The following is a 26,907-nucleotide window of genomic DNA, read 5'->3' as shown; positions in this document are numbered from 1 at the left end:
TACTGTAGCATGACACTTAATAGTTGTGGTGGCTAAACTTTCACTGCATTGCTGCGTGTGTGTTTTATCCTTATATTGTGTTCCTACTCTTAAATTCTTGTTCCCATTTTGTTTTTTATACTCCTTCATTTGTGTTCTGTATGTGTAGTATATTAATAAAGTATCTCTCTCTATATATATATATCTATCTATCTATCTATCTATCTATCTATCTATCTAATTTTGATATTTCCGACACTCCCTGAACCTCCCACCAGCCCCGCAACATGGCGCCTCTGGATGGCGCTGCGGGGCCATCTTTCCGCCGGTGAGGCGAGGTGGGCTGTGTGCGGGCCGGGGCCGGGGCCGGGTAAACTGCCAGCTGAGTGGATGTCGTGGACGGCCGCCTAGTTGGCTCCAGTCTCCCGACACTCCGCTGATAACTGGATGGGGGTTTTTTTTTCCACTCGTGAGGAGCTTGTTTGAGCCGATGCGGTGGCAGAAGACTGCGGGAGATGAAGTGAGGAAGCACCAGCCGAGCAAAACAGGATGTAACTAACCGCAGACCAGAATGTCAAGTGGAACAAAAGAGACTTCTTCTTGTTATTCGCCTCCGTGCCAGAGTCTCGGCGGACTGAACTAACCAGCAGCTAACCCGGCTAACGCTAGCTGAGTTAACGCTAGCTACTTCACGGGTATAACCAGCTTTTAAAAACTCACTGTTTATTTTTGACAAAAATGTAAATGGACCACGGTGACAGAATAGGAGGATCCCGGCTAGATAACGCAACATTGACTTAAGTTGAGAGGTTAACAAGCTAACAAGCTAACTAAGCTTTCAGGTCGCAGAGGTTACAGCTACTAGTTAATGTTAGCAAGCTACTAGCTAATTCAGTGTGTGTCAGGTTAGCGAGCTGTCGTCGTGGTCGCACTTAAGCGATAAGATAAGAGTACCCAACGCCTTTAAATTATTGATTGATCGCCTTTAAGTGGAATGTAATCATTTTAATTGGCTTTATCATAATAATAAGTCAGCTTTACTAGTATGTCTAGCTAGCTCGCTAACTTCCTCTCCTGCTAGATGAGCGTCTGTTTTTGTGTTTCATCCCGGACACGGTGAGACTTTCTGAAGTGGGCTCCCTTCTGTGTTTACAGTTTTCGAGCATCCTCGCTTGCTCGCCTGCTCGCTGAGTGCATCTCGTTGACATTTACTCGCCATGGCAGCTGTGGTTAGCTACTCTCCACCATGGTGGGTGAACCTCCTGCACAGACTTCCCCATTTCAACCTTAAGTTCGAGCAAACGAGCAGTGATTTCCAACCAGAGGACTGGACATATCAACAGGTAACAATACCCCACTGACCTACTTTGCATTGTGTCAGATTACCAAAGAAGTTGTGATTCCCAGGCATCAAAAAGACGTGTTTACAGCTAATGTTTGATTCAGGAGCAGAATAATAAGGGAAATGTGATTTGTTTTCGGTGCTTCTCAAAGTCTGCAGCCTTACATTTAAGGGACAGATTAAGAGTTTTCTCAATGACAGATGACCTGTTTGCACATGTTCTGTCTCTTCACCTCAGGATCCATGTCACCATCTGTGTCTAGCTGTTACATCCAGGGCTTGAACTCTGTCAGACTGCAACCAGCTGGCATTGTGTAGTGTGATCCAAGCCACCTATGTTGACCTCGGTGGATTTGACACACGAGCGGCATTAAAGAGAATCTCTAAATTTAGGTTAAGTGATACTTGGTTTTCTTAGCTTTCCTCGCTACGCTCTCATTTATCCTGATGCTATTGGTTTCTGTTATCCCCCTTCAGTCGGCCAAAGTTTTGCCTCTTTTTCTTTTTTTGAAAAAGAGAAAAATGTGATCGACTTTTTGGTTTTACGTTCGACAAAGATATTCTAACATCTGTGAATGTCATGCTGTCTAAAGTTCAGGGAGGTTGACCTGTTGTCTTGTGCATTGGGATGTTTTTTTTTTTTTTTTTATGATGTCATGGGCGTGAAGAGTCAAATGTCCTGAAGGCATTTCACCCTAAAAAAAACAAAACAATTATCTTTAAAGTCTTTTTATTTAAAAAATGCGTCACCACCAAATCTTTTATGGTGCTGTGGTTTCTTTAAAGGTTCGCAGAGACTGGGCTAATTTTAACAAAAGTAAAAATTGGCAGTGGCAGACATGGGTGGGAGTCATGAGGTAACAGCGCTTCTCTTTTTCTGTGGAAGTATGATTCAGAAAATCAAGAAGTGAATCTTGATTCCTGAGGAACGGGAAGATGTGTTCCAGACATGCATCAGCCTGTTGAAAATAAACCTAGTCTAACAGGTCAAATGTTGTCAGATGTTTCCTTTTTAGGTTCCTTTAGTTCATCCATGAATTAGTAGAAAGGATGAGCTCTAGTTAAAAAGAAAAAGAGGACTTTAAGGAATATATTGTTTACCTGAGGTTTCACAAGAGTCCATTAGCTAAAAAGCATCATCAGTGTACCACACACACAGTTGTTATTGTCCAGCTCTCTGACGTATTATTGGGCCGTTTCCTGGGAGGATACAGGAAGGGTTCATTGGCTGGATAATGGTTGCAGCTGGATGTGTTTGGGCCAAGTGTGTACAGCTAGAAATCCAATGCAAACGGCATCATTCTTAAAAGGATACTCACTGGAAACAGAATATATAGAATAATGGACATTTTATTAAAATGCATACCACTGCTGGAGCACATGATATCGCTCCCTTTACACGCATGTCACAGCAAGAGAGGTAATCATTAGGCCGACTCACTAAACCATAATTATTAACCCACTGTGATGACAGGCTGGTAATTATTGTCAATGAAACGCTCTCACTCAGGCTTTAGGAGAAGACATGTCCAGATGGCTGAGCTGTCAGCGGTGCTCACTATAGGTCTACGTCAGGATGATGCAGCCTTGTGGGCCTTTTCATTTGTCACTCTTTCCTCTTGCGCAGTCGATATGCAGTTTTTTACTCCTAGCGTCAGTCACTAAATGGCGTTTAACCAAATATTATGTTGTCGAGAAGTCTGGTGCTTTGAGCCTGCAATTGTTCTATAAGTGAGTTCACTCGCTGCCATGAACAGACAACCACTACATCGGGGCGTGTCAGTCACTGTGATGCATCATTGAGGAGACTGAACGAATAGAACGACCTCGTGTTCTTCCTAAACAAAAGTGGCAGGATAGAAATCTGCCCCAGCCGCGAATCCTCAGGAGTATACAGTGAACACAGAGGCCGTCTGTCTGACCTACATAGGAAGTGCTGCTGTTGGCTGAGAGGTTCGACTGTGGTGGTATATTCCTCTACTGCTAGCTTTGAAATGCTGCCAGTGTGTAATGTTGGTAGTTGTAATATGTAGCGGCTATAACCAGTTTTGTTGAGTTTTTCAGGGAGTATTTATCCAGCTATCTTCTTTTACTTTTAAATTGCAGTACTTAATTTGCTTAAAGTAGGGCTTTAAACTATTGCTGTTGTTTTTCATTTGTCTCAAAGAGATCAAGTCAACATTTAGTGCCGTATTTATTGTGCTTAAATTAACTGCCTGTTCGGCACTTCATTAAAATCATAGAGCTTTTTCTTTTCAACTCACAGAGAAAGCTGAGACGTCTTACTTTAGAGATGTTTTCTCCTGATTATAAAGCATCGTCCACTCTCCTGTGCACAAAATTAGCCTTCATTTTCACTTAGGACAAAAATGAAGTCAGTCGTAAGCTCCTGTGTTGCAAAGAGTATAAAGCAAAAACTAAAAAAAATATTAGGCTTGGATGCAGCATCAAAACTAACTAAATGGCTTTCCCCTGATCTAACGGTTGTTGTTGGTCCCAGTGGACTTTTTTGGTCTTGTTTATTCATTATATGCTCCAGTCTTTTTAGTCATGTGCTCTCGTTGAAAAGGATGCAGCTCCCCATATTGGGACGTACCTGTTGTGCAGATTGTGGTAACCTATAATTAACACGCCTGTGTAGGTTGATTGTGAATTTGACAAGCACACGCTGAAGAAGGGTGTCTTGCACGAAACGTCCATGTGGGTGCTGTCCTTGATTAGTCTTTTTGCCTACCTCACTACAAGAGGGATTTAGCACCCTGCATTCAAGTTATTATGTGAGTTGAGCATGTTGTGTCTTATTTTTTACTGTTCTAGCTTTTTAAAATGTTTCTACACAGATATGGTAACAATAATGATCCCAGACGATGTGAAAGTGCATATTTTTTATTGAGAAATGTAAAACTTCTACTTGAGGGAAACCTGCCAAATACATCCACCCAAGTATTTATTAAAGCCTCTGCACACAAATCAATTAAGTAATCATTTATTTATCATTTATCCTGCATTAAGATTCCACTGTGCTGTGTGGTGTCCCCTGTTGGACATTTGGAGAGCCCATTACACCGACTGTTATCGACTTGAAAGTTGTATCAGCGATGAATTTTCCATAACCCCGTCTCTCTGTTCTCCAGTCCATCCTGTTACTGGGAGGTGTGGCGCTCGCCTGTCTGGCCCTCGACCTGCTGTTCCTGTTCATTTATTCTATTTGTCTGTGCTGCCGGCGGAACAAAAATGAGGAGCAGCCCAACGCTGACTGCTGCTGCACAGCCTGGTGTGTCATCATCGCAACACTCGTCTGCAGGTCAGTGTAAACACGGGATCAGAGTGGCGCTCACCAGTCGTATTGGTGATGTGAGCTGCTTTGCATTCACTCGCCCAGAAATAAACATGCAGGAAGAGATTGTCAACAGCTTACAAATCTTGGATGAATATGTAAATAATGCGGTCAGCACTGCACACAAAAAAAAGCTACATATCTATAGAGGGGCACGAACTAGTCTGAGGCCCTGTCTACATACACACAGATATTTGTTAACATGAAGTTTTGCTATGTTTTGTTCTGCTGTTCTATGTTTTGACATTTTGTATGGACGTAATGTGGTTTTAGGTCATTGAAAACTCGTCCAGTGTTTATGTCTGGACAGAAATGTTTTTTAGAAACGAAGATGCAGACACCAAGATTAGCTGGGTCTTATCTGTGCATTATTTAATAAATGTAAACTTGGATTGTGGAGGCTAGTATGATATTATGGAGTATTTGAGTTTTTACATTGATGGAAAGGGTGTTATATTGTCTTTATTTAGAAAGTCACCAACGGATATTGATAATACGATGATGGAAAGGAGACAAAATGGCTGTGGTGAATGACCATGTGATGTGCATTTTCAGGTGTGTTAGTATGAGTTTTTAAAGTGCTCATCTGTACAGAGGTTGTTGTTGTTTTCAAACCCCTTTTTTAAGATGCCACCCTACAATAACTCCAGGAACATGCAGTTTTCTAATCTCAATAATAAGCTAAATTTAGTAAATCTTCACATTTGCAGAGTTTTTACATTTTGTCCAATCCAGTTAATATTTCATATAAATTGACAACAAAAAGATGATTACATATTTGGCAAATGACCACAGTTTACCCCACAAAATGATCTAAGCTCAAATCACACTGTAATCACATTACAATAAAACAGATTCTCAGCTGTGACCCAACAAATTTTTATAAACAAACAGAGTATCCAAGACAAGACGCACAGCCAGACTGACTGCTGCAAAATTGCATAGATGAAAAGTAAGATATCAGCTTTTTTGCAATTTTTAAAGAAAACTTCTGCTCACTCCAAAATCTACAATCCTGCTGGGACTGTGAGGGAATGTATACTTGGAAGCGCACAGACTACAGGGGTGCTGTATACACTGGCTTCAGATTTATGTTTTGTTATTTTTGAAGTAGACAGTGTGAGAACTGTACCATCTGGACATGCTTTCTATCCTTGAACACTGCATTTGTTTCCTGTTTTCCTCGTCCCGGTGATGGGCCACTGGAGAGCCATCACGGCTGATTCAGAGTTGCACAAAGAGCTCGGGGACCTGATGAGTACAAGGACTGAATCCCAATCATTGTATCTGTGTGTGCTCGTATCTACACACAAATTTGTTGTGGTAAAAGCAGGAGAACCAGTTGTAGAGATCATACATATTTATGCTTTGTTTTATTTTGCGCTGCACCGCTTTTAAAGATAATGAGATTATGTTGTCTTTTGTCTCTGTGCGGTTTGTTGCTTCCTCCAATATTGAAAGAGCAGTCGAGAGTTTCCACAGGTTCACATCTCAGCAGGGAGTTTGATTTTTGTTTTTGCTGTGACTCTGCCCCTGTTCACCTTTTTCACACTGCAGACTGTGAGAGGAAGAGATTAGCAGCCCTCCAGGAAGAGAGAAAACCCATTGATACACTGAGTGCTGCTGGCTAAAGGCTGTTAGACTTAGTCTGACTTGACTTGGAGTGATTCCCTTTATCGTCATCCTATTTGCCCTGGCACTAGATGAGGGTCAGCAAAAAGACCAACAGCTGCAAGACGGGAGGAGATACCAGTTCTTACTTTAGACTGCTTCTCAGAGAACAGAAAGGGAGTTTGTTTATGTCACTAAAATATAGAGAAAATACAAAGTGATATCCCTGTGTGTAGCTTTAACTCTCCACTATCTGTAAAGAAACAGGATTGATAAATTGATAAATATTGGGTCAATGAACCGATAGCAACTGTTTCCCATGCAGTTGCCAGAACAGTTTTCCTGCAACCTGAGGCCTGTCTGAGCAAATGGGAGCTGATCTCCTGCCTCAGTACAGCCTTTGTCAGCCATAGTGTGGGGTTTGGGGCATAGCTGGTCCATTCCTCTGTGTTTCCATGGTTCTGTATGGAGTCTTTCTGCCGCAGCTGAAAGGAGCCTGTTGACTGGGGTCTGAACCGACAGGGTTAATGGAGAGTTCACACGCCTCGCTATCCCCTCTCGCTCGCTCTCTTCTCTGTCTCCTCTCTGTGTCTTTTTTAGCTAATCCCTCCTCCTCACCACCCTGTCTCCCCTCCCTTCCTTTTGTCTCCCCTCAGCGCTGGCATTGCTGTCGGTTTCTATGGGAACGGCGAGACTTGTGATGGAGTGAATCGGCTGACGTATTCCCTGCGCCATGCTAACCGCACAATCACTGGGGTGCAGAAGCTGGTAAGACTGAGAGCACAAACTGTACCAGCATGTTTAATAATTCATCGCCCTTCTGCCAAGAGCTTTCCCGGTTTCCCCTAACATGAGAGCTGTGTTGTAAGTGAGTCCTTCTTCTTCTTCCCCGCAACTCCATCATGACCTTGTTTGCACCCGGTCTAGGTATATGACGGTACATCCTCATTGAACCAGACCGTAGAAGACAATCTGCAACAGCTTGAGGGCCAGTACGCGCAGCAAGCGGACTACCTGTCCATCGTCCAAAAGCTGCAGGGCCAGCTGGATGAGCTGGTCAGGCAGATGGTGGAGATTCCCTTCTGGGACAACACCAACATCTCCTTGGAGGAACTGGCCGTCACGATTGAGCTGTATGACTGGTACAGGTAAGACGGTAATCAAGCAGTCATTCAAACAAAAAGAGTGCCCGACAAAACAATACAACCCCGATCCCAAAAATAATTATTATTGTGAAGAATATTGTCGTGAACCCCTTTTGTTCCCCGACTTGTTTGAAACATGTTGCTGGCATCAAACTCAGAATAAGCATACATTTCCAAAACACTTTGACACTTTCTTTTAATTGTTCTCATATTGCTGATGAGGTAAAACATTAAATATATTGTCTTTGCACCGTTTTAAATTGAGTATATGTCAAAAAGTATTAGCAAATTATCACAGATTGTCTGATGCTGCAGAGTGAGTCCTTTTAAGTCATCTACAAACTTCATTGGAGACACACACTCTTCAGGAATTCAGTGCTTTGTGAAGACTTTGCTGTCACTCATCTCTGAGTTTATACGTTGTCAAAAAGCTGAAAGTCACTCCCTAGACGTTGTCTGCTGTAATGTTTTTGAACGAAAATCTCAGAGTGAATCTGAAGCGGGAAGCGAATGGGAGCACAGACAACAAGGAATGAGTCGTACTCGTTCAGCATATCATTAGGCAGCTGGCTCTCCCAGAATCTAAGACCTGCATTGAGTTTCCCTGTTAGGTAGAAAATATAGAAGAGTCGTGTTAAATCCGCCTGGGCTGCAGTGAGTTTGCTCACTTGTATGCCTATGTTTTTGGCATCGTTTTATAGAATAAGACCTTTGCTTTATGAGCTAAGTGTTTGTATTTTAGTGCTTGCTCTAAAGAAGAGGCTCTTTTTTGCATTGGGAGATGGTATGCTGTGCTGCTCTTGGCCATTTGTCGTTAATGACATTTGTCTTCACAGGTGGCTGGGCTACATAGGCCTGCTACTGTTCGATGTCCTCATCTGCCTTCTGGTGCTGTTCGGCCTCATTCGCAACTCCAAGGGAACACTTGTAGGGTGAGTCTCATCATGAGTTCATGGTCACTTCAGGGGAAATTAGTCTGCTGCTCGGGGGAAATTATTTTAACTGCACATGAAGCCTTCAACTGATCAGGGCCACCTTGTCATTACAGTTTAGTCGGGATGAATTGATGTCTGGTAAAATATCAGCCCACCGTTCAGTTAGATAAGCATCACACACTGTTATCCTAATGACACTGATTTGATTACATACTTTTGCTTTCTGTTTATATAATAGAACGGCTATAAAAACTCAGTTTGCATGTTATAGACAGAAAAAATAATACCAGTAAATGCAATAAAGTCTGCCAAAGAAAGTCATTCATTTAGACCACCCAGTGTTTTTTCCTTTAGTGGCAGATAAAAGCATAATTTAATTTATTTAAGCATAGTAAGTTAATACTGTGTGTAATTTAGCTTGTACGGAGAGAATGATTATCTACAAGCAATGTCATTACAGTGTTTGGAAATCAGATCAGTGTTTCACTTAGAAAAGAAAACTGGTCCAATATGATTCATGAGAAGGCTTGACACATACTAAAGGACCAACTTAATCAGCTTAAACATTTCCCCTTCTACGCATTATCAGGACTGTTGTTGTAAATATGAACAGTATAGCTTTAACACTGCAGGTTAAAAGTACTTGACTTTCTCATCACCTCTCGCTCTCCCCAGGGTGTGCTTGTTTGGCGTGGTGGCTCTGGTAATCAGCTGGGTCTCCCTGGGGCTGGAGTTGGCTGTCTCAGCAGTAAGTGTCTACATCAGAGCATGATCCTGTTTTCCAGGTAGAACTGCACCGTTAATTATGTATTATTGGATAACACGATTTCTGTGTGCACAGCCAAAGACTGCAGGATTTGGCCTTTGTAGAACCATTTTGTTTCTCTTAATCATTAGATACGAGGAGTCAAGATGTTGGTAAAGTGGCCTCGAGTGACAAGAAAAATAGGAATGATGTAATGCAAAGCTGTAAATACAACCTGAAGGATCCCCTACAGATTAAATCTTGGATACCGGACCCAAATCCTAGTTTAGACAAAAAATTGGAAATGGTGTCCGGGTTTGGTCGTGTGAACTGACATGCTGCTTCAGAGTTCTTTTAGTAAAAACGTAGTGTAAAAATAAGAGATATTAAGGGATGGACCTACTGTCTGTGTTGGGGCTATATGTCCTGTTAAGTGCTTGGGTTTGTTATTTACATGACAAGCATTGAACACAACACAGAGGAACGTGGCTTATTTGGACAATGGCAATTTTACTGATGCCTAATTTAGTTGTTGTTGTGTTATAGCTTTCAGCTGAGATGGAGTCAGCCTGCCACATTGTAAAGCTGCGATCAATAACCCTCATCTAGTGGTGTGTCCTTAAAGACTCAGCTGTCTCTTACTCATTTTAAAGGCTTTGTTTCTCTTGTTTTTCCAGACTTCCAGTGACTTCTGCGTTGCTCCTGACACGTATGTCACCAAAGTGGCAAACCAGTATGGCGTCGTCAATCAAGGTATGAATCACATTCACAAAGTACAATTCATATGGTACTGAGGTTTCAACATGTTGACTCTTTAAAATGGTGAATATCAGTCATCTCAAATTGTAGAGGACGGCTGAATTGTTGATTCTCCTCCCCCTTTCTGGCCTCAATGCTGATTACTGTGCAGCAGTGAGACGACATTGTTCTAAAGAGAGAGGGGCTTGGTCTTGTTCATGGACCATAAAAAAAGCCTCTAAAAATTACTGCCACATCTGTGGCAGTGTCAAGAGGACAATTGGTTGCCTTTTAAAGCAGGACAGACGCCTCTCTGACATGTCTCGTTTTGGTAATTGTCCAATCTGTCCCATGATGGGATGCGTGTAATGGAAGAAGCTATCGTGCCTCGTGTGCGTGTGTGTGTGTGTGAAGTCGAGTGTATGAGGGAGATAAGAGCAGTGGAGAAGAGGATCAGAGGCACCATATATTTCCTGCATCTGTCTTCAGTCCTTGGAAAAAAAATAGAAGATGGTGCTTAGAAATGTGCTTTTTTTCCCCCCCACCATCAGCTTCACAGTTTGTCTTTTCTGCTGTCTTCTAGAAAATATGATACTTGCTGAATTGCTCAAGATTTTAGTTACTAAAGGCAGAGCATCAGCTGTAAATGCTGGGATTTTATCTGAGCTAACTCTATGCACTAAACTGTATTATGCTGCAGCCGAAGCACTATTCTGCCTCCAGGCTGATTCATGCAGTATGGGGGTTTTCTGTTCTATTTTTTCCCTCTAACACATGTTAACTATTCAGCTATGAAAGAAGCCTTTATTTTATGTTGACAATTGAATTCAGTTTATGCTAGATGCCAGATGTAGGCCTTGGAAAGGGAGCATCTTACTCAGTTTTTGTATATTTTCTCTTCCAGCTCTCTGCTGAAAATTGCAGCAGACAAATCTCTAGATAGGATGAAGAGTGTTATTACTACAGTGGATTTATTGCTTTCCTCCCCCGGATAGCTGTTATATTTTTTTCCAACATGCATCATTTCAACAACCCTCCTTCTTATTTTTCATTCCCCTCGCTTTCTCCTTGTTGCACAATTATGTCAAACACATGCTGTTAATCCAAACAGAGAGTGAGAGTTAGTGTCTGAAATCTGTCATGTTGCAGTCAGTATTTCTCTGTTACTCCGGTGGCTTTCTTAAGAAAATACTTAAATGATACCAGCAGTGACAAAGATGATCTGCATCTTAGAAAAAAGTAAAACTTCAAAACTGAAGGTAGCTACATTCAAGTATTTATTTCCTCTAAGCCTGTTTTGGTTGACGTCACAGTTTTTCATGCTTTGAAAACAACACACAGCTTGATAACAAAATCCTCAGAGAGTAACTTCACTGAAGCTCCGGGGACTGGAACCAGATTTGTTGTGCCTCCCTCACCCTGCCAAACTTTCCACCTGGCAGGCTGATGTGCTGCCAAATCTCTGTCCAGTACACAAGCAGTCTTGTGACCACAGCTCACAGTTAATCAATCTCATTGTAAAACAGAACAATATTCTGGTGTCGTCCAAGTCATTGTAACTGAAGCTTTGCGCTGAGGTTTACCTGAGTTGTGGGCAAAACAAATTCTTCACTGTCTGCTACATGAAACCATGCATGACAGTATATAAATTGTTTCCTGACACTTGTTTGATCATTATGAGCCATTAATTAGAGGGATGCAGCGATGTATTGGACGATATTCACCTTGTTGACTGCTATTGAAAAGATGACATTCACCAATAGCTGTGGGAAATGTTTTTTCTGATGTGTCACATCAATTTTGCGCTGGCACATTCATGAGCTGCTGGCTCGTGGCATCTCTGCCATCAGTCTGCAAGTGTGCTTTAAAACTGTTGAGTTGTTTCATTTTAGTTAAGATTTCTTTGTTTCCCTGGCACAAAAGATGGAATAGATAACAACGAAAAACAAAATAAACAACACCAATAAAGATGACATCAGTAGCAACGCTGACTATCAGCCAAATTGGTATTTTAAAGGGACAGTTTACCCCAAAATCAAACATGCATATTTTCTCTTCCTCTTACCTGTAGTGTTATGTATCCTTCATGGGGCTGGGTTCAGTCCCTGTTGTTGTCCAGTTATTGCCGAATGTGCAGACATACAGACTAAAATCTTGCTGCAGGTGTACATTTTGGGTCATAAAAACCCTATCAAATTAGTAGGGATCCACAGATTTAGGAATTCTTGGCAGATACAGGTGTTTAAAAGAACAGTTAATGCCGAAAATTAAAAATACATATTTTGACTGTAACCTGTAGCGCTATTTAATCATACAGATTAGGTTTGAGTTGAGCTATCGGTCGTAGAGATGTCTGCCTTCTCTAGAATCTAATGCAACTAGATGTGATGTTAAAACTCGCCAGGAGTGTCTGTTTACAGATGCCATGACCGGGTTACTCAAGATAATCCACAGACTCTTGTCGTGAGCAGTTTCATGTAGAAACTTTTCTTTTTGTTTCCCCCGCACCGAACGAAGCATCCATCCACACATGGAGTAGTGTCTAGCTAACGTTATAGGTCAGGCGAGGAGGACGGCAATAATTTTTTTACCACCTGCGCTGTCACGAGCCTCATATCCATGAGTAGATGCATGTTTCCTTCTGTGTGGTGATACAGTTGGTGGGTGTAGATTGGTAAATAGTGATGATATCTTTTTTGGCACTTTGAGCACCACAAGACAAGTGCCATCTACTGCAGGTGAATTTTGGGGTGAACTGTCCCTTTAAACATCAGTATCCACGCAATTGGTGCATCCATAATAAATTAGTGGGTTTTTGAACTGTATTTGGCACAAGAACTGAACCTAGCCCCATGATGAGGCATCAGTATTTCCATTACCACTAGTCAGACTCCTAAGAAATCTGCTCCTCCTCATAGTTATGTCTGTGGGCGTATGTGTGACAGAAGCTTGCTCGATATGTGCTTCTCTGCCCCGGAAATCCTCCTCCCCTCCCATGAATTTGTTCAACTGTGTGGGAAACAAACTCCTGACACAGCAGTGAGTGTGGACGTTAACTACACTGTGTGTTAGGTTGGCGGTGGTGTTCTCACAGCTTGTATTTGTGGATGTTGCAGTAGCTTTTAAGTCACTCAGGATTTCTCATCGACTCCTACTCACTGCTGTGAGTCGGGAAAAAGTAGCGAGAGTGGGTTGTGATAGCAAAGTCCAAAATCTTAATTACAATCTGCTTAGGTTTGTGGTGTACTGTGAACAGAAGACAAGTTTGGTCATGTAGTTATTTAACAATAACTCCGGAGATGATGTAACCGTCTTTGTGCAGTAAGAAGGGTTATACCTAAGCCTCTCGTTTGCTGCTGCGTTAAAGGAAAAACACATTCATTTAGACTGTTACAGCACGTGTGAACTTTATTCTTTGGGAACATTTCGCCGTCAGAGCTCAGGATTAGCTCAGCGTGTGCACCGTTACAAAAGCAGTCAAGCTTTAACAGGGCAGCAGGGAACACGACAAGCCAGAACTAGAAAATTAAAAATATCTCTGCATCAGTTTGTTGCTTGCCTTATTGGGCTCTTTCCCAGACCGAAACAGTGATGACTAAAGCACTCAATGCGATGTGAAATAAGAGACAAACTATGCCCGAGTCATGTCAGATAGATTTTCATCAGCAGTGGTGGTTCTTTAGAAGTTTGAGTTTGACCACGGGATCATTTGTGTTTATTCGCATTACTCGCATAACAGCCAGATTACTACACATTAGCCGTAAGCTAGCAAGCAAGGACACACAGAGGTTGTGTGTATCTGTGGGTTTGAATTCAGGTCAATCACTGGACTCAGCACTCACCAGTCACTCCGGTTCACTGTCTTCTCTTTCCCCTCTCCTCTCTGTAACATGATGTAGAGTACATTTCCCCTCAGCAGTCAACATAACAGAACATGCTGCTGCCTGCTGCAGTCAGGCTGATAAACAGGAATCTCTGAGCTCTCCTCCAGTCATAAACTTCTCCAGATCAGAACAGAGTCCACTGTGTTTGGGTGTTTATTCCTCCAGAAGGTCTGGCTGTGCCCCCCCCCCCCCCACACACACACACACACACACAACACTCAGCAAACCTCTTTTGTTTTGATAAAGAGACCTGTCACAATAGAAATTACATATCCTGTGTATAGATGTCATGGCATTTGGGATTTCTTGCCAGGGAAACGGAAAAGACAGAACCAGCCCAGCCTCAAACAAAATCATGATGTAGTTGAGATTTCACAGGTCAAACAAACTTCATGTTTCGTGAGCTTGGCTGTTGTTTGAGTGGGTGTCTTTCATTTGAATACACAGTTGGTGAATTATTCAGTCAGCTGCACAACAGAAAAATCAGCAACTTATTTGATAGAGTAATGGATTTTGTCATTTCTCTCAAGCAAAAATGACAAATATTGACTTGAACCTGATCAGTTGGATGATAATATGGGTATCGGTGGATGTGTTGTCAACGTCCTACCCCTGTTACTTTTCTTTTTTAAGTGTTTGTCAGCCACATACAGTATTTTACTCCAGTTGCAGGCCTGCATGTGAATTCATGTGGCTCCGCTAACACATTCTGTCCTTTTATTCACAGACATCCTGCAGTACTACCTTAGTTGCAGTTTGGATCAAACCAACCCCTTCCAGCAGGTTTGTTGCATATTAAACTAAATATGTTTCTGCATGTTTGAGTTTGTAACATGTTAAATCAAACCGTTTGTCCTTAAGATGAATACCAATAAGATGTCCGACTTGTAGCTTACGAGCTCGATGTCTGTGTGATGTATGACATTATAACTGGTGGGAATTTAAGTGGGTACAATGAGTCACTCCCATTGCCTCATGGAAGGACTTTTTTCATGCACTAGTACAATACTTTCCTTTTCTGCCAGCAGGAAAACTGATGCAGAGCAGCTTTTCCTGTGTGTCTGCTTTGATGGCACGCACATTGGAAGCTTAGAGAAGCAGAATGCTACTTTTATTGTGAATCTATAGTTTGCTTTAATGGACTACCTGCATTTTGTCCCACCAACCACATGAATAAATCAAAACTTCTGAGTGCTGCTGAAGTCCAGGCATCTATTGTTAGTACGACTATAAAGAAAAGGACGCTATATAAAGTATGTTAGCCTTTTAGCTCTCATCTATAAACTGTCAGCTTGCAAGCACCAGATGTCTACCTGAATACAAAGGGAGACAACTGAAGCCCCTCTGTAATGATTCAAAAAATGGAAATGCTTTTGAGATGTGCTGGGCTGCTACGGTATTCCTACTTTATTTCAGAAGCTTTCCGGGAGCCACAAAGCATTAGTGGAGATGCAGGATGACGTGTCTGAACTGCTGCGCTCTGCCACTGGAGAGTATAAACAAACTAAGGTATGTTTCCAGCCCCGTCAACACAAACGCACTCTTTACATTACATTACATTACATAACAGGGTAGCTGCTACCATAAACACCCCCTACCTCCAGGCCACAAGCTGTCCTGCACTATTGTATTATTTGTGATGACAGAATATCTCAGTGAAAGGGACCAAAACGACCGACCTGCAGAGAAGTGAAGTGCACCTGTCCACATAAAGATCTGCTGACAGCCCACCTGGGACCTGCATTATGTCCATTTTACCGCATTAGGCTTTCACTGGCCCTTGTCAATACAACACTGTGGTATTGTCTGGCGCTGGTCCTTACACTGTGTTGACAGAGGCACAAATGAGAGCTGACATTGGGAATAGAGAGGGGCATATTTCACTTCACATAGCCACACAGAGAAATGTGCTGAGGTGGTGGAAACGCTTCTATCAGGCAATCAGACGCATTTTCCGTCTGAGCTGTAATGAGAACTGGAGGAAGAAGGGAAACAGGAAATTAAAATGTATCGTACATTAAAATCTGCTTTTTCAGCTGGACCTGCTGTGTACTGTTGAATATTGATGAAAGACACATCCTTGTCCAGCGTGCATGGAATGTAGAATCAGTGAATTAATCAGTTAATCACAAAATTGCAGTTTGCTTCCTTTTTGCAAATGTTTTGAATAATATTCACACTGTTTGAAGAGCAATTTGTGAGATATTGCCAGAATTTTAGTTGAAAAGATGTTTTAAAATGTGTTTGTGTGTGAAGAAACATCAGTGTTGATGCTATGTCAAAGACGTCTTCTGTCTTGTCGTCCCAGAAGTCATTGTTCTGGTCGGAGCAGCTGCAAATAATTTGTCCAGGCAAACTGAAGCACGACTGGCTCCACAGCTAACTGAGCCATGAGTTAATTAGCTAGAGGTCACTAGCCATATCCAAGGATAGCTAGTAAACTTGTGGGTTACTTTGGTGATATGCTGTCCCCTATATTATTGGAGCTTGAATTCTGGCAAATATTTTATTAATTACACCTTCAACCGTAGGAAACTAACACTTAGTTGTATTTGTAGACAATGACGATAATAGTCACTTATTTTGTTTTCAAATGGCTTTGTTTTGGTTGGTCGTGGGTGCCAAAGTTGGATGTCAAGTTAAGCCTGTTTCAACATTTTTTTCCTCTTTCATTTCCAGGGAAGTTTGGAAGAGATCCAGGGGATCCTGAACACCACAGAGATCAGTCTACATCAGCTCACCGCTCTTGTGGACTGTCGCAGCCTGCACATGGTGAGCAGGGAGGAGAAGACTGTGGAGTTGCTCCATGTCTGATGGAGACTGATTTATTGTGACATCTTTGTAGTGCAGCTTAGTTGCATAAAGCAAACCTCTCTTTTATGCTTGTGCAGCTGACTACACCTGTCACCATAAATAACATTTGTCTTCCTGTATGTGACTTCTTGTCCAATTGATGCTGGCTATCCTCCATTTATGAAGCTGCCTGAATGACAAGTACTTGGCTATCGCAGCGCTTTGGAGGATTGTTCCTCAGCGGCTTCCAAATTCTAAGTGCACACGTGCAAGTGGAGCACTTTCTGCTCTGGCCTCTCTTGTGCCAAAGCTTATTATTTCCTGAAAATGAAAGTAGAATTCAGCAGAATACAAACAGTGTTTCTGCTGTGCAGAGCATACAGAATGAAGATTTTCAATCATGATGTTGTGGAACGAACCGGGGTAAAAATACACTGACTTCCTTCTAGTTTGCCAACCCTGAGCTCATTGGTTTGACCTAGATTAAATGAAGAATCACAGCGGATGCATTTTAAAGACCCTCTTCAAATCCACATTCAGACATTTCTGCTCTTTCCTCTTCATTAGATGTTTGAGACTCTGATCTGATTCTACCTGCTATAAATAAAATGGTGGCTCCCCTTTGTGCAGGACTACGTCCAGGCCATGACAGGACTGTGTTATGACGGACTGGAAGGCCTCATCTACCTCGTGTTCTTCTCCTTCGTCACTGCTCTCATGTTCAGCTCAATCGTCTGCAGTGTCCCTCACACGTGGAACGCCAAGAGGTAAATGGCTGCATATACACCCATCAACTCAACCAAAAGCTTTTAAGCCAAGTTTGTATGCAGGACTGTGTGTATACAGTGAGAAATAATTCACGAGGATAGGCCTATCAATTAATTATGCTTTTATAGCATCTACAGTACTTGTTTTCACATGACATGGGAGTGAAGCAGATAAAGTAATTTCAGATAAATCTACACAGATACAGAAACATGATTGTTTTTGTGTTTGAGTTCAAAGACTGGCTGTTTACCACTGGGAATTGTCCAGAAGGCTCCAGCTGCTTCCTCAAATAGATTGCTTCCCGCTATCCCCCCTAATTGTGCCGAGTTGGCCTAAATCTATCATAACCACCACCACTGCCGGAGCTGGTGTCTTTTTCTGCAGCTGAGGGGTGAAATTACTCTGATTACTTTGTCCTATCGGCAGCAGATAAGGTTTGCAGCACGGCTAACGGGGGAAAGTGGTTTCTCAGGCACAGCCGTCAGCTCAGCTGCACCACATAATTAACTGATCCCTCCTAACCATTGGGGGGCATGTTTATCAGTTTGATCTCAGCTGGCGCTTCCTGTTGTAAAGCAAAGGCTTACACGCTACCAGGCTGCTGTTCTAGTGATCCCTATGCAGGGATGCTCTGTTTTTACTGTTATGGTGATAGAAGCATACAGATCTATTATAAAAAGGTTTAGGATTAAGTTCAAGGTTAACATTTCTAGAGTATTATCATTAATTGTTTAAAGAATTATTACCTCCTATCTCTGATATGTATACTGAGGTAAATACATGTTGAAAGTTGCTCTGAATGAAATTCAATGATCTCATTGATTGAATATGCAGGAAACAGCTTGTGAGATGAACACTAGAGGGAGACAGGCTCCATGATGTCATGTCATTGTTGCTGTTTTGACCCACCATGTTCAGTACATTGTTATCTCACTAACACTCTCGAGCTTCATTGTTAGAAAAGAATCAAGTGGAATTGCATCTTGGTGTAGAGAAAAAGGATACTGATTTGACAGCATGGATGAATGTATTTATTGTCCCAATGCAAAAACAGGGCTTTTAATTCTCCTGCAGACACTGAACTGATTGCAGGAGGCTATTTTTAACAGCTTTATGAAAAACTGCATCATCTTTTCTTCTCACAGCACAGAATTCATCTTCTTTTTCCCCCTCAGGCAGTGAGGAAAGTGAATCAAACAGTGAACAAAATGTGACCACATGGCAGCTTCTCTGCTGCTTTGTTGTCAGTCAGATGGGACAGGGGGTCCCTCTGGTGGTGGTGGTGTTACAGTGTTATGTGATGTCTGCAGGACGGATGATGACAGTGAGGACGAGTCTCTGAGCCACGGGGGAAGGCAAAACCACGATAACCTGTACCGGGTCCACATGCCCAGCCTGTACAGCTGTGGTAGCAGCTACGGCAGCGAGACCTCCATCCCTGCTGCAGCCCACACCGTCAGCAATGCACCTGTCACTGAGTACATGTAAGTACTTCAATACTACAGACACATGTCTAAAAAAAGACTGGTAAAAGAAGAAGAACTGATTCAATGTCTTTACTCAAGTAAAAGTGAATAAGTACAAGCTCTGAAATGTACTTAAAGTACAAAAGTACAAAGTTTTCCTCTAAAGGACATTTCTACCGGCCATTTCTGTGCAAAGTTAAAAATAAATACTCAAGTAAAGTGCAGATACCAGAAAAATCTATTTCAGTACAGTAACAAAGTATCTGTACTTTGTTACTTCCCACCTCTGAAATGTGTACTAAGTGAGAGGCACAAGTGTTGGATGATTTATTCTCATAACCCAGCCCGGGTTGTTCACAGTGCGGCTGACATTAGATACCTCATGTACTCGGGAGCCAGTTTTTATGTCCTCGGAGAGGAGCTAAGCCCTCCTATAGAAAGTCATACAGTGTCCAGAAAATGCAGCTGTTGCTCTCCAGCTGTGATGAAACACAACGCTCTCTGCCTCATGAGTGAAGCTCCGTGTTAGAGAAACTGGGGGAGGGGGACCCCATGTTTCGTAAAGCCTTGGTATGCAGAAAACTGGCTTCATGTATACAGTTCAATGTTTCATTTGATCTCCCCTCTTGTTTAACACCAAGAAGATGGAGCACATTACACCAGAGCTTAAATCACTGCACTGGCTTCCTGTGGGTCAAAGGATAGATTTTAAAATGATAAAAAATGATTACTTGTCAATTAAATACTAAATGGTCTCATGGTAAACTTGTACATTACGAAGCATCCAGGGTTACTCACTGACTTACTCAGAAGCTTCATGAATACCTGAGGTCTGCTAAAACTCATTTAATCAGGGTGTAAAACATTTACTGTTCACTGTGGCTTTTAAATAATTACATTCATCTCTTTTAAATCTGTCTTGTTCTCTCTTTTTTATTCGCTTACTCTCGTTTTATTGTACAATTTTCTAAATGTCTTATTTTGAATGTATTTCTATGCTGTGTAAATCACTTTGAATTGTGTCTGCATGGCGTTACATAAATAAACTTGCCTTTCCTTGCCTTTAACTCACCAGGGCTCAGAACGCCAACTTTCAGAACTCTCGCTGTGAAAACACGCCTCTGATAGGACGAGAGTCTCCTCCCCCCTCGGTAAGTGTTGCATTTCCTGTACAAAACACGAGAGCTATAGGAACACCTCTGGCTCCTTCGGCATTTGCTTTTTGTGAGGGACTGGCCGTTAGCCCTTTGAGACCAAAGCGTTCCAGGAACCAGAGGAACTTAACTCAGGAACTAAACTTTGCTGCTTCCACCTCATCTGAAGAACCGTGAAGATTTGGCAAATTAGACTCGTAACGAATTAAAGAACGGCGTCAGTGTTTGAAACACAGGCACACAGTCATCCTGTTAACTGTGGAGTGACTTTGATGTTTGAGTTTGATGTGATGAATGAATCCAAAGTAGAAAGGCAGAGGAGGAAAAGGAGGCTGGAAAGTCCAAATCATCTGATCTGTGTTTGGCTGTAATTTGTTTCTGTTTTAGAAAATAACCACCGTGAAATTATCTGAAAATTGTTTATGACTCGCCTTCACTCACCTTGTTTGCAGCTCACTCCACCGCAGCTTCCTGTCTCTCAAAGCCTCACTTTGTTTTGAGTGTTAATGATCATGAATAGATGTCTGCCCCTCATCCTAATGTCGATACTAATAACACCCAGTACTTCCTTGCTTTGAGAATGAGGTGGTACACATGTAGGACCAATCAGTGACAGTCGGCTCCAATATCTCTAGAATCTTTTTTTTATTTTTTATACCTGGAACCAAATTTAGTCTTCTGGTTGAAACACGGGTTTAGTTCCTCTAGTTCCTCAAAGGTTCTTGGTTTCCAGGGAAAGTTGCTGCATTGTAAACGCCCTATTTACAACACAGAGCCCCATTTTCTGCTGTGTATCACTGTACTTCATAAGAAGAGCATACATGTTAAAGATAAGTTCTTCCATAAATGAAAATTCAGTCATTGTCTAATTGTAAGTATACAATGACTGAATTATCAAGAAATCAGGTAAAGTTTCATAGTCCTCAAAACATTTCTGGAGCTTGACAACCAACAGAGTTGCAGCATTCTCCTAAACAACTGAAGTAGATTGGCACAACTGATAAAAAACATAAAATGGCTCCATACTGTTCATCTGGTGTAATCCAAGCCCTGAGAGCCCAACTTGATTTGAAAATAAATTATTCACACCCTTTTTAAAGTCAAAAACAACACTGTTGCCGCTAAGATAAAAGCGTTAGAACGCATTCTGTCTGAAGTGGGTGCACAAGCTCGACATGGGAGTAAATATTGTCTTTTAAAAATCACCTTTGGGATCTCAGGGCTTCTGGAGACTTGGATTACACCAGCAGAACTGTATGGAGCCATTTTATGTTTTTCTTCTGTTGTTTTTTTTTTCTTTATTTTTGAAACATGTCTTTATCTACTTCAGTTGTTTAGCTCCAGAAATGCTTTCTGGACTTCACCAGACTTTCAATTGGCATGGGGACGAGTAGATAGTAATTGAATTTACATCTTGGGGTGAACTTATCCTTAGGACTTAGTACTTAGGATTCGTCATATAGAGCTCTTGTTTCCATGAGCTAAACGCATTGACACGCTGACTCTCTTCTAGCTTTGGCAGCACTGTTCTTGATCTTTGTTATTGATAGGGATGCAAAACAAAAATTGATTTCCCTACATGCATCAAATAGTGTCAGACGGTCACCTGACATGAAACTTATCTTTATATGGCAGAGTTTGTGGTCAAGGTGGAAAGAAAATAGATAATCCTGCACACCGTCAATCACTTTTTCATTTTATTGATGATGTTTTTGCCAGAAAAGGTCTTACAGGCAGACAGCAATAATATACTCTCACCCAGGAAAAAGAGCCCAGTGTCCTTCATTTTTACATTTGAAAACTATATTTATACTGTGTGCTCACTGGAGGGTGTTTCTGGTGGTCTCTGCCTGCTTTTTCCCTGGTGAGAGCCTATAAATAATTAGTTAAAGGGCCGCAAATGATGATGTGTGGGATTCTTTGTTTTTGATTTTTGATCTTGTTGCTGTGGGCGAGAACTTTTTTGGAAATTTCGACCTGTTACCAGTTGACGATGACGTTTTCAGAGGTAGAGACTTCATATGTATTTGGGACGAGCCTCATTCATTCCCTCCTGCCCCCCTAGCCTGAACCTCTACCAGAGATCCTGCCCTCCCTGGTGTCTGTGTGTCTGCCCGGACCTAGACGCTGCTTTGTGTATCTTCTCTATACTCTCTTCTTGTCGTTTTTTTGTTTCTGCGGATCCATACAGTTGTATTTGACTGCCGCCGACAGTAACAGCGGTCAGAGCTGGCAGTTAAAGCCTTCGGCGAGTTCAAGATCGTTTTGGTAACCTCATCTGCTATCCTAACAGGTACAAAACATGCCCGCCTCCTCCACCTGCTGGCCTGTTCCTCCTCTGTACCACCTCCCAAACTCCCAGCTCTATTCACCCTCTATTAAGGTCCCACCAGGGCTGCTGGACCCCCTCCTCCCCCCACCACTCCCGTCTGTCCTGACTCTTGCTAGTGTCCCACCTGGTGTCTCACCTGATGTTTGTTTCCTGTGGCCCTGGGCTGCATGTTCCCTGACCCCTCTGCACCACAGATATACTGGGAGGAACATGTGAACCCCGGGGCTCACTGGGATCTACGAGTCAGATTAAGAAGCTGTTACACTTTTTCACTGATGATGTGGATCTGCCTTGTCTTGATTCTTTGGTTTGAGGTTGAACTCATGGGGGGTTAAGAGTCAAATATTTTGGGGTGTTTAGGATTCAGTTATTTGGTGTGTGGCACAGGGAGGTCCCTTTTTTTTTTCCATTTGTCATGTCGTCAGTTTAATGCCGCAAGTAGGTGTCTGCCACTGGATTTTGTGATATATCTGCAAAGATAGCAACACACATTAGCCCAATTTGTTTTATTATCTCAAAATCTGGAGTCCGTAAACAGTTAACATCCGAGGTAAGTCTGTTGTTTCATTGAGCCCATATGAGAGGCTCTGAAGGTTGATCGCAACATATAAAAAATATACCATATGCCTGAAAAACAACCAGATCAACTAAACGTTTGCGTCTGAGTTTGAATTGCAGCCTCTTTGTGTTTGTATCGCCTGTATTACAAAATGCATGGGTGCATCCTAAATGTTTATGAATGATTGGATATGCCGATGTGCAACAAGGGTGAAAGGGAAAATCTGTTATTTTTAAACCAGGGTTCCATGTTTACATATTTAGGAGTGTAAATGATTATCAGCAAAAGTTTCAGAATCGGCCCAGTAGATCGCCTCAGCTCGCAACTGCAACATAATCTACTGGGGCAGCTCGTTGCGGAAACAATTCCTGAGAGAGAGATTTTTGTCAAATGATGTAACTAGAAGTCTCACTCTGAAATCTTGTGAGGGGTAAGTTGTTGCAGAAAGGCGACAGTGGAAACATGAGTCAGAGTTGGAGAGAGGAGTTTGGAGTTTACTCGGGGGAATCGCCAACAAGACTTTATGTCCAAAGTCACGGCTGAATATTTAGCTAGATGAGGCAACAACCGGAAACAAACCAGCTGTTGTCTCATCTAGATTGTCTCACTAAAGACTCACTGAATATTCAGCCTCAACTTTGGACATAAACTCCTCTCTCAAACTCTGACTTGCATTTCCACTGTCATCGTTCTGCATCAACTCACCTCAGGTCAAGATTTCAGGGCAAGACATCCTCTGGATGAAAAAAAAAAAAAAAAAGATCTTACTCTTTAACAACAAGGTTCATCTCTGAAGGAGTTGTTCCTGTAATGTTGTCAGACACTGAGGCTATGTTCAGCCTGCCAGCCAACATTTGATCTTTGGCACATCCAGATTGCATTCAGAGTGATCTAATCACTTACAAATAACAGTGCAGACACTCTGATTTGCAGTCTAAACATATCCTAACAAATTCAGCCTATCGGTGGCAAAAAGTCAAACATAAAGTTAGTGGACGTGACTGACGGTCAGAGATGCCCTAAAGGATCACGTTGCAACCACTGCAGCCCGCTCACAGCTGCTGGCTAAGGTGATCTAATGCACCAAATCCCAAACAATAAATTATTTACATACCAAAACATATAAATATAGGGGCCCAGGTTAAAAAAAAACAGAATTCTCCTTTAACAGCAAATGGTGAAAGAAGTGCCTCTGAAGCTGGTGTATATTTAAACAATTCCTTGTTCTATGATTTCCTCGTCTTCTGTAGCTGTTTCTGTCATGTTCTCTCTGTACTTGAATAATTTACGACCCCTTTAGTTTCCAGCACTCTGGAGCAAATAGTTTGGAAGGTAATCTGTAGGATTTTCTCTGATCTGATAAACGAACTGAATTTATCCGCTGCTGCTTTTGATGTTTTAGTTAAAAGGAGTTTTTTCATCTTACTCAACAAAGCACCGAGCCTTTGAATCTGTTTGATATGCCAACATTTATATTTATTCCAGGCCGAGAGAATCCTACAGGGAATTTGTTATAAAGTAAAAGACGGGAGCGATTTTAACCTTTTTTGAGTTGAGCTGTTTTTGCTTTGAACAGTGAAGTCATGATTCATGTTTTCTTCTGTGTGTCATTGTCCGTTTCTCTCCACAGTACACCTCCAGCATGCGGGCCAAGTACCTGGCCAACAGCCGACCCGATCCCAACAACCCTCCTGCGCAGTAGACCACACTGGACTTCACCGAGCACTCATCCAGTCCGTCAGTCGTTATTTCTCCTTCTTCTGCTCTCCTCCGACTTGTCACTTGACTTAAAATGGAAAAAAAACCAAATGTGCTTTCGCTGGCTGGTTGAAGCAAAACTTCCTGCAGATCATCAACTCATCTCATTAGGACATCGGGACGTGCTTTTTCTCTTAATACCCACAATCCTCGACTGCAAGATTCATCACAGGTGCTGGGAATTCATCTGAAACTCGAGCCTGGACCGACTTTTACACTCCACACGTTATTTTTTAAAAAGTTTCTGTACACACAAACGCACCACGACATGTACACCTAACAAGGCATTGCAGTGTTGAGGACTCCGGCAGTGCTCACAGACTAACACTGATAACTACTGGTTGTTGTTCTATTTTGTAAAGTACCGTACTGCGTCTCTCATCTCATCGCTGTGGGAGATTCAGAGAAATGCCTTACATACAAATTCGAGAGGAATCAGCTGTTTTCAGAAGCGTTATTTCTCACAGTCGGCGTAGGTCAAACTGTAGAATAGATTAATGTCACAGCGCAACAACTCTTCAGGTTTTATTTCTGCCTGTGGGACTTGAAATGCAACAAGTTAAGATTTACATTATTCTCCAGTTGATGTTGTTGTTTTTTTGTTTTTAATCTAATGTCTGGGACCAGTTTTCCTGCACAGTTGCACATCTTACAGGTCTGAAACTGATTTTTGGTTTTTTGGTTTTTTTCTTCCTGGGACACTTTTACTTCCTGTGGCGTTTCTTTTTTTTTTCTTTTTTTTTTAACATTGACGAGCCACTATTCCACACTTTCGAAGCTGTGAAGATAATTCAGGCACATGCTCTCAGAGGATTTGACGAGGACAAAGATCGGCGGGATGAGAAAATGAAAAGAATTAAACCGTCATGAGCTTGAACATTTTATACTACTGGAGCAGAAACGTTTTTTTACAGCTCTTTGAAGACGATATTGAAGCAGAGGAGGACAGACTTGTGCTTTTTACGATAATTTGCCTCTTCACCAGACTGCTTGTTAGTCTCTCCACGTTCCCGTTGAGATGTAGAGCCTCATCTCCCTGAACAGAAGTGGGAATTGTCCACACACACACACACACACCCTTGACTCTGATCTTCTCGACCAAATGCAGCAGAAATTCCTCTCACTGATTATTCCAACAAGAATCTTAATGCAAGTGTATGTGAAAATATGCATATAAAACATGATGCATTGGCAATGCAGTGTCTCACAAATGTGTTTTAGCATTTAAAACAGCAGTAGGTAAGAGTGAGTGGATGCTGTGAAGGGATTGCGATGACTCCGCTCTCTCTGTGATAAAGAGGAATTCTGCCGACGTTCCTGTTGAAGCATGACGATCCTTCAAACGTGGCGTGAAATGTTTGTACTCGCTTCTTCCCCTAGATGTGCTTTTTGCCCCCGTGCTTTTTGTGCCAACAAGTGAAGCACAAACTCTTTTACTATCTGAATATCTTTTTCAATGTCTTTACTTGAGGCCAGTTTGTACAGTCGACAGTCAAACGAGAAAACGAGCCTGACTTTTTCACATCATTTACGCTCTGTAAAACATTATTACACCGACGCAATCTTTCTGTTTTTAGGGTAGAAGTCATATTCTCTTTGTTGTTTGTAACGCGAGGCCGTTGTACAGATGATAAACATTTACAAAATAGAAGAAAAAAAGTGGCTGAAATCGACGTTTCATTTTTAATTTCTCAAAAGGCTTTTTTTAAGATAAAAAAAAAGATTTTTTATTTGATTTGCTCTTTGTTGTTTTTTTTTTATTTCATTTTAGAATCTGTAGCAAGCACAATGTGTTGCTTCATTAATGTGAATACAGTAAATAGATTTTAATTTTCATTGATTTTTTGTTTTTGTTTTTTCTGGAAAAAATCACTGTAGATGTATTTTGTTTTTTATTTTCTACATCATTTTTGCAGTCTCTAAAATGTGTACATGTTAAACCTGTGGTTATCTTGAGCTTGAATGCTGTGTTTTAAAATTAAACAATCCTTAACTGTAGAGCAGCTGCTCTGTGGATTTCTTGGAACAGACACCAGGGAGCAGCACAACTCCACTGAATCTCTCTGATGCCGAGGTGAACTGGTCATCTTTGTTTTTTATTAAAACTATTTATGATCGTGTCAACAAGTGCAACACAGAAATTACAACTCTTGACAAGTTGAACAATACAAAATATAAAATTATAAAAACCAATACACATGATTAATAATCTCAAGACATGCAGCAACAATGAAATTGCATCCAAGTGCTTCACATAAAAACGACAGAATGAATGAAGATATGAAATAAGACGGAGAAGAAAACTGACTTGATAATAGTAGTTAAAGGAACAGTTCACCCAAAAATGAAAAATTTAAGTCA

General features: G+C 41.7%; 1 protein-coding gene across 2 annotated transcripts; it reads left to right on the top strand.

The window, feature by feature from the left end:
- Positions 1–307: 307 nt before the first annotated feature.
- On the top strand, positions 308–26,544 carry ttyh3a (tweety family member 3a). 2 transcript variants are annotated; one of them, XM_073494842.1, is made up of 16 exons: positions 591–674; positions 1,135–1,322; positions 4,456–4,625; positions 6,926–7,037; positions 7,197–7,417; positions 8,251–8,346; positions 9,025–9,097; positions 9,772–9,847; positions 14,444–14,499; positions 15,133–15,225; positions 16,396–16,488; positions 17,140–17,276; positions 18,588–18,761; positions 19,819–19,894; positions 22,089–22,190; positions 24,419–24,487. In XM_073494842.1, exons 2-15 carry the CDS (start codon positions 1,197–1,199, stop codon positions 22,167–22,169), a joined length of 1,584 nt encoding a protein of 527 aa, XP_073350943.1. In that variant the 5' UTR covers positions 591–674; positions 1,135–1,196; the 3' UTR covers positions 22,170–22,190; positions 24,419–24,487. The 2 variants fall into 2 exon arrangements, with proteins under 2 accessions (XP_073350944.1, XP_073350943.1); XM_073494843.1 differs by lacking the exon at positions 22,089–22,190 and having other exon boundaries at positions 308–674; positions 24,419–26,544.
- Positions 26,545–26,907: the final 363 nt, after the last annotated feature.

This window comes from Pagrus major, chromosome 23, assembly GCF_040436345.1.
Source record: "Pagrus major chromosome 23, Pma_NU_1.0".
Lineage (NCBI taxonomy): Eukaryota > Metazoa > Chordata > Actinopteri > Spariformes > Sparidae > Pagrus > Pagrus major.
Note: the sequence above shows the minus strand (reverse complement) of the source record. Positions and strands in the feature narration are given on the sequence as shown.